General features: G+C 51.1%; 1 protein-coding gene across 1 annotated transcript in view; it reads right to left on the bottom strand.

Moving 5' to 3' along the window:
* The window catches only part of Galnt2 (polypeptide N-acetylgalactosaminyltransferase 2), a 124474-nt gene extending 112581 nt beyond the window's left edge, over nt 1–11893 (bottom strand). The window contains exon 1 of the mRNA XM_085681892.2: nt 11727–11893. Within this exon, the coding sequence (XP_085538018.1) occupies nt 11727–11849 (123 nt within the window). The 5' untranslated portion in view covers nt 11850–11893. The remainder of the gene's footprint in view (nt 1–11726) is intronic.
* Between the last annotated feature and the right edge of the window lie 4111 nt (nt 11894–16004).

Here is a 16004-nt window from a genome sequence, read left to right as displayed (position 1 = left end):
CTAGCTGAAAGGGGCTGTACCAACACTGACTTAGAGTCTGCAATGCACGAGGAGGGCGATGCCAACAAGGTGCCAGGCCCTCACAGGTGAGATTCGCCACCTGTGCTGGGAGCCTACTCACGGGCCTTGCAGAGAGCTTTTCTCTGTGTCTTGGTGTTCTGTAACAGCTTCCTCCAAGACTGAAACATTCCATCCTGCAGGAAATCCCTTAAACAAGAAGACAAACAACTCAAAATAGTTTCAGAAGTCCCTGAAACTGACCAGACTCACTAGGCCCTCCCTGACAGAGAAAGGCCCTGAACTGACCAGACTCACGAGGCCCTCGCTGACAGAGGAAGTCCCTGAAAACTGACCAGACTCACGAGGCCCTCGCTGACAGAGCAAGCAATAAAAGCTGAGAGTGCCCCTGAGTGCCGTCTAGGTTCCCAGTTTTGTGAGTTGTCACCCATGCTGGGGCTTTGGTGATGTAGATGTCTTTGAGTTGTCTCAGCCCCTATAAAACCCCAATAAAACTCATTGGCTCACCAAGTTAAGACCCTGTACGGCTCCCCTTGCTCATTTGTCTTGCACGCGTCACTCACCTCCAATTCAAAGGCAAGCAGAACTGAACTGATGAAATGAGGAAATCAGGACCTGTGGGAAAGTTCCAGGTAACACGCAATTCTCAGACAGCAACAACTCCAGATGTTGAAATAACTAATTAACAATTAGTTTTAAAAATTAATTATATAGCCACACAGTTAAAACACACATCCTGATACAAATGTTCAAAGACAAGTTACCAGGGAGGAAGGGATGGAACTGGGAAGGAACTTTTGAGAAACTCAGTGTTGGGTATGAAGGCTGAGGTCTGTGCATTGGCTCTCACAATGGGACACTGCTCAGTAGTGACTCTGGACTCAGCTTCCTCAGGTGAAGAAGGACCGAGAGTGCAGAGTCCTGTCACCTCAGCTCTTCCATAACAATACATTGTGCAGAGGCTCCTTTCAGGGTGATCACATGGCTCCCATCTCTAACATAACCCTCAACACTAACAACAGCCATCAAATGCTGGGCATCTGCTGGGTGCATACCAGGACAGATACGAACAGTTCACACATGGGAACCCGCTCCTCACTGCAAACTGCTAAGCCAGGCAAATGAGGAAACCACACAGAAAGGTTAGGGGACTTGCCTGAGGTCACAGGGCCACCCAGGATGCCTGGCTTAGGCCCAGACCCAGGCTCAGTACTTGGCTATGTCCTTTCTGCCACATCACACCAGCCCTACAGAGGAACCCAGAGCCAGCTCCGCTGCACTGTCCAGGTTGTCTCCAACCCCCCAGGTGGTCTTCAGCATTTCTGAGCGACCCTCTAGTATTACGACCCCCCCCCCCCAAGCCTTGGTGACCAGGTGGCAGGGAATCCACTACATGCAAACACTGGACTGCGCTCAGGTCTCACACCAGACCTGCTTACAGATCCTGGCAACTTGGAGGTCAGAAGAAGCAAACAACATTTTGTGCCATCCATGTCCTGTTAGGGAAAAAAAACTCTAAAACAAAACGCTACTGCAATGATGCCGACACCAGGCTGGAAGGAGATAGCCCATTTCCTAAAACGAAGGTACCAACTAGCTCATGTCATCGCAGGCGGATGATGGGTGGCCCACACTATTCCGATACCTACTGTTATGTGTTCTTGGTTTCTATCAGGAACGAGACACCCCAGCCCTTACCTGCCTCTGTGAGCTCAATGGTGAACCTGGGCAGCTGCAGCCATACCCCTTTCACAATGCCAGTTTTGGGCCTGGTCCACAGACCACCCAGAAACCCAGACACTCCCCTCTGGGCTCGTCCACATCAGCAGTTTAGATGGAGGATAAGCAGAGAATAGCCGTGTAATCAGCACCCTCCTGGTCTGAAGCTGTGGCTCTGACTCCCAGAGGACCTGCTATTTGTGCCGATGTATTGGAGACACAGCTGGAAAACAAGCCAGCCAGTGCTGGCTTCCTGCAAGCAGCTACTGGTACCTTAAAACAGCCTGCCTTTGCTATAGCATGACCTGGGGGATAGTCTGGTGTCCTTGGAGTTTTCTAGAAATTTAATGTGTGTACAAAGGAAAAACTTCCCAGCCCAGTATGGCCTTAGGCCTAAAGAGAAGCAAGACAAATGGCAAGGGCTCAGAGCCTTTCAGGAACGGCAGTGACAGACTGATATAAATTGAAGTCACCAGGAATTACACCTTACAGAAAATATGCAGCATCACATCCTTGCCAAAATCACCGGTTACAAATACAACATAATATGTGGGACTTTTGCAACAACATCCTGGTGAAGGAACAAAAAGGAATAAAACATATTTATTAATCGTCTCCCACTCCAGGTTCCTGCCCATGATAAGGCAAGGTATTGACGTAGATATATAGGGCACCCAAGAAATCACTGTTGAATAGCCACGCCAGCCTTGTTGGGTAAGGGGCTGTGAGCTGCTGATGGCAGCTTAGGGGACAGTGACTTGTGTCTACCCTGATTTACACCCTGCCACCAAGTGCTCCTAGAAAGGTATCAAGGCAGTCAGGTGATTCTTACAGGAAAAAAGACAACAAACGGTGAGTGCCTTCCTTTCAGGGTCTCCTCCCAGCATTTCAGAGCAGCCCGGATAAAACCTCACTAGTGTTTCTAAACCCCAGAAGGGACTCCTCGAAAATGCTAGCTGCTTGGTAGCTGAAATCTCAATATAAGACAGGACTGCCCTCTACGACCTGGCACCCAAGGTGACCTCTCACATGGCTAACACTCCAGAATGTTTCTGAATGGCTGTGCGCTCAGCTACTCTCTGAAATAAGTAGTGCCTGTCTATCAGGATTCTGGGAAATCTGTCATAAAGAGGCCCAGAGAACAACTAGGCTCTCCTGGGTGGGGAAGAGCGGGGCCCTAACTGGTTCATTCTGAGATGATTTCGCAGTTGAACTTCAGAAATTGGTATGTCTCAAAAAAAACATCCAAGACTCTGTTAGCCAGGTTAGGGCCTCAGTGCATCAACACAGGCTCAGGGTCTCAATCTGCTGGACATGTCAAAAACTTAAACAAAAATCCAAAAACAGTAATCCCTGGAAATCCCATGAGATAGGAACAGACGGTGAAACCGAGAACTCGGCAGGATTCAGGAGAGGGGTGTAGGGTTGGGGGTGGCTAATTATACAACTGCCAAGACACCTTGGTTCCCCCCTCCCTTGGGAAAAGCTGTCACCAACAATTTTGGTGATACAGTGGACAACTGAAAAAAGCAGACAGAAAGTGACTTAGGGTAGCTGGACTCAGAAAAGGTTTTGGAAACACCTTATACAATATATTCCACTATGTTACCTTTGTGTCTATGAACAAGAGTGATATATAAAAAAAAAATCAATGTCTAATTAAGTCAGAAAGGGCTTTTTCAGTGATTAGAAAACAAAAACGTTACCGAATAGAAACCATGTCATTTAGTTCAGTGGACAGTCTTCTCTCTCCTAGTGGCACACAAACTACAGAGTATTTTACAAACCAGCGAGTCTTGGAGCTGATGAAGAAGATTACAGATGGACAAAATTGAGTTGGGAAGACAAACTGCCAAGGCCAGGTGGGAGGGGACAGAGAGAAGGTGGTTCTAAAAGCAAAGGCCCAGCAAGTGGGTCAACAGGAAAGCCCAGGCAGTTAGAACAGGACGGTCAGGCCTCAAGGCATCCCATGCTGGGCCAAGCGGCTGCACCAAGGCCACATAAATTCCCAGTGTGAGCGTCTATACTCGTCCCAGACCTGGAGAAAGCTTAATTTATAGGCCGTTTCCAGTCCAAGTCTTTAATTTGCATGAGCTCCTAAAGCTCCCATCCCAAGTGATTCGGCTGAGAAAGACCTTTCATCAGACGTCTGTCCATTTCCCAAAGCCAGAAATCAAAGGTCACACCTGGGCTGGCCTTCCAGGAAGCTATCAGAAGCCACCACAGCACACCTTCCCATACTACCTATCCTGGGCTGCCACATAGCCACTCTAGCTGCTTGCTCCCAGAAGCCCCTGTGTAACAACTCCCTCCCCCACAGATACCTGCCTGCCCTGGGAATACAGCTGACAGACAGCTCTCACCTGGGGAACCCGCAGGAGTTATGTGTTTGTCAGGTGATGTCCCTCAGCAACTCCACACAGTGAGGTCACAGCTTCATCTTGCTTTCCACAAATACCATAGACCCCAGAAACCACGTTATCAAGTGCCACCTCCCCAAAACGGGGCACCATAGACCCCAGAACACACGATACCAAGTGCCACCTCCCCAAAGTGGGGCACCAGCAGGTTCTAGCTTCTGCCCTCTTGCAATTGTGAGGGACGTACAAGCCCACCTTCACCTCCAGCTGCTTCTGGGGATGGAGCAGTAATGGAGACCCTTGACCGCACCAGGGGCTCAAGACCTGAGCTCTGACATGTGGGGACAACTCTGTATATTCACCGTGTCCTCTCATAGACCCTGAACCATAGACTGCCTCCCTGCTGCCCCTCACAGACTAGCTCAGGAACCCAGAGACTATCCCAACCAAACACAGCCTAGCTAGTCCACCACACACTCAACTGTAGGTGTCTTTTGGAACGGAGAACAATAGAAGGGTAAGAGGCCAGGGTGCGGCAGGTAACTTGGCATTCACCAGGCGCATGTGGTAACCAAGTGAGCAGGAACAGGAAGCCCAGGCAGCCTGTGACAGCAGAGCTCTGCTGGTAAACTACAGGCAGTGATCCCTGGAAACTGGTTTATTCTAGTCACTGAGCACAGACGAGGATGGGCCAAGAGGCTGGGCACTGGGGGACCCGGGGGTCTCGGGAGCAGAGAAAGCCACAGGCTGAACTCACTCTCTCCATGATCCGCATGTCCTCTGCCCCAATCCCCCTTATGCTGCTGTGTGCCAGCACCGCCCTGTATGCTACACTGTCTGCTGTCCTCCCCGCCCCACCCCTATGGAGTCAAGAATCACAGTCTGCTGGGTTCCCAGGAGGATCCCAGACACGCCTGTGCTAGGCGCACAGAGTCTCAAGAGACACGTGGTGAGAGAATAAAAGGCACAGACCCTGGCACCACTCTCTGACCAGGGCAGCAGCGAGGACAGCTGCTTCGGGTCAGGCCCAAGCCTGCGGGTAAGAGGGTAGATCTAATGGTGGACAGAAAGAAACCTAAGTAAGGCAAGCAGCCTGCCGCTGCTATCAGAGTGCTCCTGAGCATGGATGTTACAGGGTACCTTCCCAGAGTCGCCACATTGTAAGGGAAAGGACACTGACAATCAAGGAAGGGGTGGAGGAACCTGAGAGTTCACAGCCACATCCTGACAATGGGAAGACCTCAGGAGACAGGTGCCACCACAGCCCAAGTGATTCCCTACCCACAAGTTCCATGACCCTGGGAGAACCTCTTGCCTTCCCTGCCCTTCAGTTTCTTTAATAATATGATAGAAGCTTTAAGGGCATATATGGCGTGCAGCAGGTGCAAAGCAGGTATCTGCTAGATTGTAAAACTCCGTTCTCACCTGAGTGCCCCTAAAGGGGGCCTACCACAGACAGACCTCAGAGAGTGGCTGTTTCCTTCTGAGAAGGCCCAGCCCACAAAGGTGCAGGGAGAAAAAGCAAAAGCTAACAGTTCCATCAACAGGTGAGTCAATCCTGTCTCATGCCCTGACAGGACCTGGTATGACCAGGGGCACTGGCACCCAGTGGGCAGAGGCTGATGAGGCTGTGAACCTCCCACAGTGGAGGATGTCATCATGAAGACAAGTCCTCCAGCCCCAATGCTAGCCCTGCTGGATGTGACAAAGCCCAAACAGTGCAACCGCTGCCCCTGCGAAGACTGCAATTCAGGGGCCCTGCCCCACCCCTTTCCAGGTACTCCTCCTCCTCCTCCTCTAAAGAGAAGCAAATGGAAGGGACCATTCACAGGATGACAGCATGCAACGAAAGGTTGGGCCACGGTGACAGGTACGGCTTGGCCCCAGAAAGCCACCCTCCTTCTGGCTGTCAGAACCAGCTTCAGAATGACGTATGGCTCCGAGGAAAATTCAAGCTACAGCTCTGCGAATCAGACTTCAAGTGAGAGGCCCTGCTTTTCTACACGTCCAGCCCAGATGAATCGTGGCCATCTACATGTCTGCATGCTAAGAAACCCAATCTGTTCATCACAACACACACTTCCTAGGCCCACACTACTGGACAGAGTTACATACAGACATGTCAGCTTTACAGTCCAAACTTTGTGGGAAGAGGGCTGGGCAGCTTCACAGCCATTCCAGGCCCGGGAACCTAAAGAAACAAAGGGATCCAGCAGATGAGCTGATTGATGTTGAAGCCTGGGACCCCACCCCCACAGCGGAAATGGCCTATAGTCTCTGGGGAGAGAGGTATGGAGGCCTTCTAGACTAGAACCTCTGAGCCCAAGATTAGTCCTGAATATAAAGTCAGGGTCAAAGGTCAGGGAGTCTTCCCACCCAGAGAGAACAAGGTCAAGTTCTGCCCAGGCCAGGAGAGGCTGTGGTGAGCTCCTCTGTATATCAGAGTGACAGTGGCCACACAGCTAGCAGAGCTGCCCACCCGGCCTAGCCTGTCCTGCAGAAGAGACCCCACCAGGAAGGAGCTGAGACCATGTATGTGGAACAAGCACCCCTATGTGGAAGGCCAGACCTCAAGGCAGACAGCGGAGAGAGCGCCAACACTGGCACCTGCTTTGACCCAACAGGGAAGTGGCAGGAGTCCTACTGGGTGACAGGGTTCATACCCTTAGTGGAAAGAGGAGCCAAGAGGGAGACCGTCTTTCTCAAAAATACAGGGGGCAGAGGGCAGGGAGAGACAAGCAGCTAGAGCCTGGGGGGGAGGGGAGTCAGGGGGGTATCTAGGTGCTTAAGACAGCGGCAATCAGGCAATATGACCTGGCGACATACACGGCCCCACTCTGCCTAGATAGCAAATCTGTGTCACCCTCAAGCCGAGCTCTCAAAGGAGTGGGCTTGGCCAAGGCCCTGGTTTCTCAGAGTGCATTCAGCTGGGCCTGCAGAAGACTGTCCAAAACCGCCCAGAAACACCTACAGGCTTCCTGGTCTCTGCCTGAGCCTCCACTCATTGCGCAGGCAGCCGCCACTGAACATGGACAGGGGCATCAGGGCAGCCTTGGGCTGACATCACGTTCCTCTCAAAGAAACACAGTAGTCAAAACCCGAGACTACAGCAGCAGAAGCAGGGAAGCTACAAACATCCCTGTCTTCCCGACCTAACTGTTCTTCCAACCACCTGACAACCCTTAGACACAAAGGACGGCAAACAACCCCCAATCCCCACCACCCCCTTTCTCCCAGCCTCGCTGGGGAGATCCCAGCAGGCTAAAAGCCTCAGAAAAGCTCTCCTGTTCCCAGGGCCTTGCCACACCCCCACCACCACTCAGCAGTTAGCCCTGCAAGCTGAGCAGACTGAGGACCCCAAGCCACCAGCAAACAGGTTCCTTTTCACTGCTGCTGGAGGGCCCAGGGCATAGCTTGCTATCTTTGTAGTGTTTACAATCACAATCTGTTTCTATTGTGTTTGCACTCCCGTGGGCAGCCACAACAGAATTCTACATGAGACTCTACTTTCTTTAAGGAGGCTAATCTTACAGTGTAGATGAGGCTATTGCTGGGTTTTCCCTGGCAGTCTTCCTGCCTTCACTACCAGCCTCGGGGGTTGTTCTGAAGCAGGATCTCATATAGCCCAGGCTGGCCTGGACTTGAATGTCACTTATATGAAAAGGTGACCTTGAATTCCTGACTGTCCCGCTTCCACCTCCCAAGTGCTAGCACGACACCCTATGTCATCACACTTAGTGTAAATGGCCTTTTTGAAATTGCACACTTATCACTGCTAACCTGCTGGCACAGGTAACAACACTGCACGGCAGCCTCTTGTTAGCCTTCAATAATCACGGCGACACGTGGGATCGATCCAATGCAGGATCAGGGAGGAGTAGGGAGCCTGGAACCTACCCTGCCAAACTCAGGTGCACCTCCAGTCTGATTAGGGAGGAGTGGGGAGTCCGGAGTCTACCCTGCCAAACTCAGGTGCACCTCCAGTCTGATTAGGGAGGAGTAGGGAGCCCAGAACCTACCCTGCCAAACTCAGGTGCACCTCCAGCCCTTTCACCATCATGGACTTTACCCTACAGACCTACACACCTCACCTACTTCCTTTACTGGCAGTTGGCTACCGGGAACCCTACTATGACACCAACGCTGGGTACAGAGCTGGTATGAGTGTCCTCAGGGTTTTCCCATAGATGGCTCATTAACAGCATCCAAGATCCCAGCACAAACCCAGAAGGGACCCCGCAGACCTGTCCCTCGGGAACTATGCAAAGAAGATACCCAGATACACAGTTAGCCAGAAACATAGACCTCGCAGGATTCTGGCTCACTCCATTTCAGGGGTTGGGGAATTTTTCTCTGCTGCTTTCTTTCTTTTCTTCTTTCTACATCAGTTATTCAGTACTGGCTTTTTTAAAAAGCCATGGTATCAGGATGCTAATCTCCCAATGTCAAGATGAGAGAACTGAGAGTCGGAGATGAGCGGTGAGGAAGGGAGGGTCCCGAAGCAAACGGAAGAAAACAAGGTGGTACTTGGCACCATTGGAGGCACACCAGTGGAGCCACTGCTTCCGGTTGCATGTCTAGACAGTACTGGTTCCCTCCAAACCAGCCAAATCAACTAGCAAGCCAGCTTGTCATGGGACGCCCTCTACAGGACAGCATAGCCCCTAGTCCCTTCTCTTCTATATCCTACTATTCTACTGAGTGTCCCCTTCAGAGGTCCCTCCCTAGTTCTTAGAGAAGCCCCTTCCCCCAGTGTCTCCTGCAAGAGCCCAAATGACAAACACCTGTATCTGGGCCCAGCACAAGGGTGCAGCACAGGTAGCATCTCCTAGGAAGAGTGATGGGTACCTCAAGCACTTAGGCAGTCCATGAAGGAGCCCTGAAGACTCTCAGGGGAGCTCACTGCTCTCCTGCTGGAAACCCTTCCTGTGGCTACACTTTAGCCAGAGGCAGCTTCCTTTCAACAGAAAGCCTCTCCTCTCCTAGGCAGCTCCATCCACTGCCAGCATACCAGGGCCCCAGGGAAACGTAACATGATTAAACTTTTAAAGCATTTAAGATGCTCAAAGGGAAGGCATTCTTGAAGTGCAAATCATCAGTTTAGGGAGGAAAGAATAAATATGGCAGTGGGAGATACCTATACAAATGAAATGCAATTTTAAACATCATGCACAAATTGCTTTAACATAGTGCTTCAGCATTGCGGAATCTCAGCATTGAGTGCCGGCTTTTCCAGCAAATGCTGACAGTTGGTTTTCAACTTCTTAGTTCGTTCCATCTGTAGTCTGAGGTGAGCTGACTTTCTGGATTTTGCTAAATGAAGAACATCAGTTCTGAGAGAAGTTGTTTAGCAGGCAGGGCACACAGCGCACAGCCTGGCCTGGCTGCTGAAGCAGCAGAAATCCTAACAGGATGCCCTCAGACAATCCCCAAAGCAAATCCTGAAGCTTGGGGCCCATGGGGGGAAAAAGACACTAGGGCATGTAGAAACTAACAGAAGATAGGACAAGAGCCTGGCTGTGAGCAGTACCAAACACAAGAAGAAATGTAGCCTGCGTGTCTCTAAATAAATAAACCGTCCCAGGCTTTTAATAACTCCACTCTTCATATTTCACATTCATGGGGTACAAGCTAAACAAACCCCAAATTTTCCCCTATCGTGAGTACAAACTAACTGAATGTGGGAAGCCCACTAAAGGATTCAAGATGGCACTTCACGGTTCTGGGGCATCCTCTTCTCTCAGGGTCCACCCCGCTACGCTAATGAGAACACAAAGCCTACAGCATTTGCACACTCTTCCTCCTCCTACAGACCACTAAACCAGGATACTTCCAGTCAGGACTACATTTTATGGTTCACTGACAAAACAGAATCCCAGGTCTTCAATCCACGTTTAACTGTTTATCTCCCCTACTCTGTTCTGCATGCAGATCACAAAGAAGTCCTGGGCTTTCTTCAAACCGGTTTTCTTCAAACCTAAAGCTTATGCCTCAGCGGCATCCAGAGGACTTTACTGGAGAAACAGCCAACTGTCTGCCCACTGAAGCCCCTAGAGGTAGGGTGAAAACGCCCAGGGGGCTGATGCCACAGGTGCCTCTCTACATACCTGTGCCATTCAATGCTTTGTCAGTCTGCTTTACTTCGTGTGCATAGGAACAACAAAAAAACATTGCCAGCAGCCAGGCTATTTCCAAGGTTCCAAGGTGGGGAATGTCTACTTGGGAAGCAAAGTTGGTACAAACCACACCTGCTCAAAGCACTGTCTTTCTCCAAAGATAGACAGCTAGATGGATGATAGATAGATAGACAAACAGACAGACAGACAGACAAAAACGGGGTTGCTTAAAAACTAACAGGGGCTCACAACACACCAACCATTCAGAAAGCCGAGCTGGGAGTCAGTGTCCTGGCCACACAAGCCAAGCACTGTTTCCACTTTCGCTGTTGCAAATAAAAATGAATCACGAAATCCTCCAAGAGCCGAATAAGGCACTGCCACCTCCCTCGCTCTATACCTGCAGCTGGAAAACTTGAAGATGCCAGAAGGGAAAGGGAGTCACCGAAGTGCCCTTGACATTCAGGGTCTGACTAGGGGTAAAGTCGGCTCAGTGACAGTCCTTCCTACTCAAGACCCTACCCCCTATCTCCCGCAGCCACGGCTACTTCCATCCAGTCCTTTCCGGTCGCATAGTGTCACTCAGCATCAAGCAAGGAGGGTTACAGGGCTTTGGAAAAGAAAACTATGCTTTGAAGCTCATTAGCTAGTACCACATCGCAGAACCCTCCGGAGAGGCTACAACGGCCCAGAGTAGTCAGCACTAACACATCAACAAGGAGCTCACGTTCTAGGTACCCAAGCCTAGCGCCGAATCAGGACCTACGAACTCTAAGCAACCCGTGGTCCCCACGGCCTCACCACTCGGTCCTCAGAGTAAGACCCATCAGAAACACACACACACGGAGGGACTTGGGGCTAGAAAAGGCAAGTGCAAGAGGTTAGACAGTTCCCGCCGTGTGCCGTGCAGGGTCAAGACCGGAGGTGGGCAGTGCAAGTAGGAGGGGAGGTTTGGCAGAAACGCGGTACATCTTCACTGACTGAGTATAGGGTGAGGGGCAGAGGGTGAAATCACGCCTCTGATCGCTCGAGCACCGGGGTTCTGGCGGGATAGAGATCCCCTTGATCCCGGATGTCGAGGGTCGGGGTTCGAGTTGGGAGGATTGTGGCTCTCAGGGAGCACAGGGTCTCAGGTGACAACGATCCACAAGATCCCGGAGCAGGGAATGGGGATCCTGGGGCGAACGAGGTGGAGTGCAGAGCAGGGAGCAGGGAGTCTGGACCCTAAGTTCGCGGTACAGGGAGCAGAGAGCGGTGGATTCACCAAGACAACAGTGCCCAAGATCCTTGCGCAGAATCCTCCCGTACGGGAGGCAAGTCGCTGGACCCAGAGCCACTGAAAAGCGGAGCAGGGCCGGGGCTCGCACTCCTGGCCTGAGGGCCCGAAGGAAACTTGACTCGCACGTCCAGCCTAGGGTCCCCGCGCCTGCTGCCCGGAGCCGGCAACCACTCTCGGTGCACGGTGCCTCCCAGCCACAGGCCCGGGTCGGCGCACAGGCCTCGCGGCACTCACCTTCCTGCCGGCGCCGCCCGCGCCCGCGGCCAGCGCGGAGCCGCCCCCCGAGTACATGTAGTAGGCGATGCCCAGCACCCAGAGCAGCGCGAAGCACAGCAGCATCCGCGAACGCCGCCGCATCCTCGCACTGGGCGGCCGCCGGGCAGCTGTCGGCGCGGCGGGCGGAGCGCGCGGCAGGCGGAGCGCGGGGCGGCGGCGCGGGAAGACGCGGCAGCGGGCGGCGGGCGGCGCTCAGCGCCCGGCAGGAAGCGGCGGCCCGGCGGCGAGGTCAGGGAGCAAAGGGCGACCAATCGACGCCGAGGGGCTGGGCGCTCGGGGGCGGGGCCGCGTCTCCATGGCAGCGGCGCCCCGCCCACCTCGCTTCTCTGGGAGTGGCAGGTGGACGTCTCCGAGGCTTGCTGGAGGATTCCGAAGACCTGAAGTGGTCTTAATCCAGTCTGCAGAGGACGCCTGGGCGTCCATCTCATTTACTATTTGAGCAAATATTTGGATTTTTATTTTTTATTTGTCCTTTTTTTTTTTTTAAAGTACAAGGTCTCATTCTATAACCCAGACTGGCCTCGAACTCACTCACCATCTAGCCCAAGGTGGCCTCAAGCTCACACACTCCTGCAACAGACTCCTGAGTCTTGGGATGACAGTCGTGCCCCCACCCTGCAGTTCGAACAAGATTGAGTCAGGGAAGGTAGATTTCAAGGAACTTGTTTGTGAAGATGAGCCCGCCTGCTCTTAAGAGCAAAACCGGGTGGTTTTAAATAAACATGAAAACGAGGGGAGAAGGATGGCAATTTATGTTTTTTAATCTTGTCTTTTTCATTGGTTGCTTTCTTAAAGGAATGAGGTGAGCAGAGTAATCCACTTAATAGAGCAGGCAGCCGGTTCCCTGACAGCAACTCTCTGGTGACTGTAACCTTGGCCATGCCCTTGCGACTCTCTAAGTCTCTGTGTCTGAAAAAGATTTTCTAGTACTTCAGAGACTGCAAATATTACTGAGATCTACACAGACTCAGGAAGCAGGGACTCCTGAGAGGTAGTCTACCCAATCCTGAACAAAACAAAGGCACAAGCAAGCCTTTGCTACTAGGATTTTGAGACTCTCCCGAACTCCAGACTTTTTAGAAATGAGGAGGAAGAGTTACTTCGTTCCAATAGGCACCCCATTCTAGCAGACACCCCATTCTAGCAGACACCCCATTTCAGCAGACACCCCATTCCAGCAGACACCCCGTTCTAGCAGACACCCTATTCTAGCAGACACCCCATTTCAGCAGACACCCCGTTCCAACAGACACCCCGTTCTAGCAGACACCCTATTTCAGCAGACACCCCATCCCAGCAGACACTATTCAGCAGTTGTCCATCACGACTGCCGAGATCTTAAAGATAGGCTTGTCACCACCATAAGGAGAAGTCCAATTCCAAGAACTAGTGTCTGAATACTGTAAGGACCGGGGAAGAGATCTGTAAAACACTGAACAAAGATGACAGGCCTGAAAAGGTCCAGAGTTTGGGGGAAAGTCGGATAAGTGAGACAAGGATCGCCCTTCAGAGGCCTGGTAGTGAGGGGAAAGGAGAAAGCGAGGAGAAACGGGACAAACTCGGAGGAATGAGAGAGAAGAAGAGCAGCCCCTCCTCCAGCACCCACACCATCTACTTAGAATTGCACTTCAGCGAAGACAGACAAGCAAGTCTCCACCTGGAGCCCTGCCCCCAAATGCTTCCTAGCTGAAAAGGTGAAAGACAGAAAAAGTGCCAGTGCTAAAAGAAAACAGAAAATTCATCATATTTCTGATTGTGGAAAAGGAATCTTAATATTTCATCTGATACCCCGCATCCCTGCCACACCATTGACTGGTGGTGATTGTGTTTGCCTGTGATCTCGGCATTCAGGAGGCTGAGCCAGGAGGATTGCTATTAAGACCACCCTGGGCTACAAAGTGAAACCTGGAAGAGGGGAAGGTGGTCTGGGGAGATGGCTCAGCAGTTGAAGCACTTGTCAGACAAGCATGAGAACCAGCATTTGGATCCCAGGAGCCCACCTAAAAACTGGGTAGACTCGGTGGCCTGCCTGCGAGAGCATATGGAGGCAGAGGCAGACAGTCTCTGGGACAAGTTGGCTAGCTAGACTGAGCTGAGCATCAGCAAGTTCAGGGTGCAAGAGACCTTGTCTCATTATACAAGGTGAAGAAGTATCAAGGACCACACCATAGACCAACCTCTGGCCTCCACACACATTTACATGTATACACATGCACCCACCAGACAGGAACATGTTTGCTCTGGCCTTCACACATGTATACTACATACACGCATGCACACACACACACTCAAACATGCATATACACATGTGCACAGCATACGGACATTCACATGCAGAAAAGGGAAGGGTGGAGAAGAGAAAAGAAAAAGAAGGAAGGAGGAAGGAGGGAAGAAAGGAAGAAGACTGAAAATGAGATACACAAGTACAAAGGTTCAGATAGAAGTTGCTGGAAGCCAGGACAGAGGAATGAAGTACACTGAACTGGAATCTCTAATGACGAAATAAGGAAAACAAAGTGAATATTAAAATGCTAATCTCTGATCTTTATGCCTTCAATAGCTTTAATGCCAGCACTCGGAAGTAGAGGCAAACAGATCCCGGAACTCAAGGCCAGCCTGGTCTACAGAGGGAGTTTCAGGACAGCCAGGACTGCACAGAGAAATCCTGTCTGGAAGTCCTCCCTCATAAAAGTCAATCAGCTAATCTCTGCTGGGATGTAACTCGGGGATAAATTCTCTCTCTTTTTTCTTAGATCAGGCTGGCCTCCATCTCACTGAGATCTGCCTGCTTCTGCCTCCCAAATGCTGGGATTGAAGATGTGCGCCACCACTGCCCAATTTAAGGATAAATTCTTACCTACATTGAGCAAGGCTCTGGGATTGTATCCAGCATCATCACCACCCAAGGTTTTCATTTTAATAGATATTTATCAACAACTGTCATCTGGGAAATAATCCAGGAACAATGGAAACGCAGCAGTATACATGAAAGGTGACTTCCACATACCTTGGGAAAATGGTGTGGAATGACCAAGACAGACCTTAGCACTCCTACTAGATACCTATTACTAATATTAGTAGAGGGGCTGTGTGCCTCAGTGGGTAACGTGTTTGCTGCACAAGCATAAGGAGCCGAGTTCGGATCCCCAGAGCCCACAGGAAGTCAAACACGGTAATGAATGACTGTACTTACAACTGTTCCTGTGATGAGATGGGAGATGAGACGGAAAATTCCCAGAAGCTTGCAAGCTAGTTAACAACAAAGACACCCTACAGCCAACAAGGTGGAAGGTGACAGCCAACAGAGGAAGTCACCTGCTAGCCTTCACATGCATTTCATCACACACACACACACTTCCACACATACACATATCACCACATACAACAGACACACACATTATAATTCAAAGGCTAGGAAGATATAGAGATGTAGGGAGCTATCAGACTTCCTAAGATCAATGCAAAAAGTCAGGCAACAAGAAAATGCATTCACACAGGACTCAGAAAAGAGTGCCAGCGAAGAGCCCTCACACCCAGCCTCCAGGCATGCAGGCTACAGGTGAACAGGTATGAACCAACTGTAACAACTCAGAAGCCCCACACCCAGGGGCTTTTCCTCAGAAATATCAGCAATTGCATCTCCCCCGCCCCCATCAGGAGACTACAGAGGAAACTCGCAGAAGGAGAGAGGCACCAGCACCACATTTTATGTACTGGAAAGGTCAAAGACAGTTTCTCATATAATTAAAACAGAATTATGATACGATCCAGCAATTCTACTGCTAGATCTATACCTAAGAGAGTAAAGAAGAAGACACCCAAGCCCATAGCAGCGTTCTTCACAATAGCCAAAGGCAGGAGTGACGTCAGTGTCCGTCAACAGACAATGGATGGCATGGTCCCACCGTGGAGTGCTACTCACCCTCAAAAGGAAAGGACTGATTACTACATACTACTGTGTGGACGGCCCTGAAAATTTACATAAAGGAGACAAGCTATGACTTCACTGATAGAGTTGGTAGGGCTGTCAGACTCATCAGAACGAAGGTTAGAATGGAGATTGCCAGGGCGGGGGGAGGAGGCGGGGTATGTTTAATAGGAAAAGAATTTCAGTTTGAGACGAGGAAGTTCTGGTCATGGATGGCAGAGACAGTTGCAGAGCAACGTGAAGGCTCCCGATGCTACAGAACTGTCACCCAAGAACGGCTTGGGGCTGGGCAGATGATTCAGTGGGTG

This window comes from Myodes glareolus, chromosome 22 (assembly GCF_982192425.1).
Source record: "Myodes glareolus chromosome 22, mMyoGla1.1, whole genome shotgun sequence".
Classification (NCBI taxonomy): Eukaryota; Metazoa; Chordata; class Mammalia; order Rodentia; family Cricetidae; genus Myodes; species Myodes glareolus.
The sequence above is the reverse complement of the archived record's forward strand: the minus strand, read 5'-3'. Positions and strand labels throughout refer to the sequence as shown.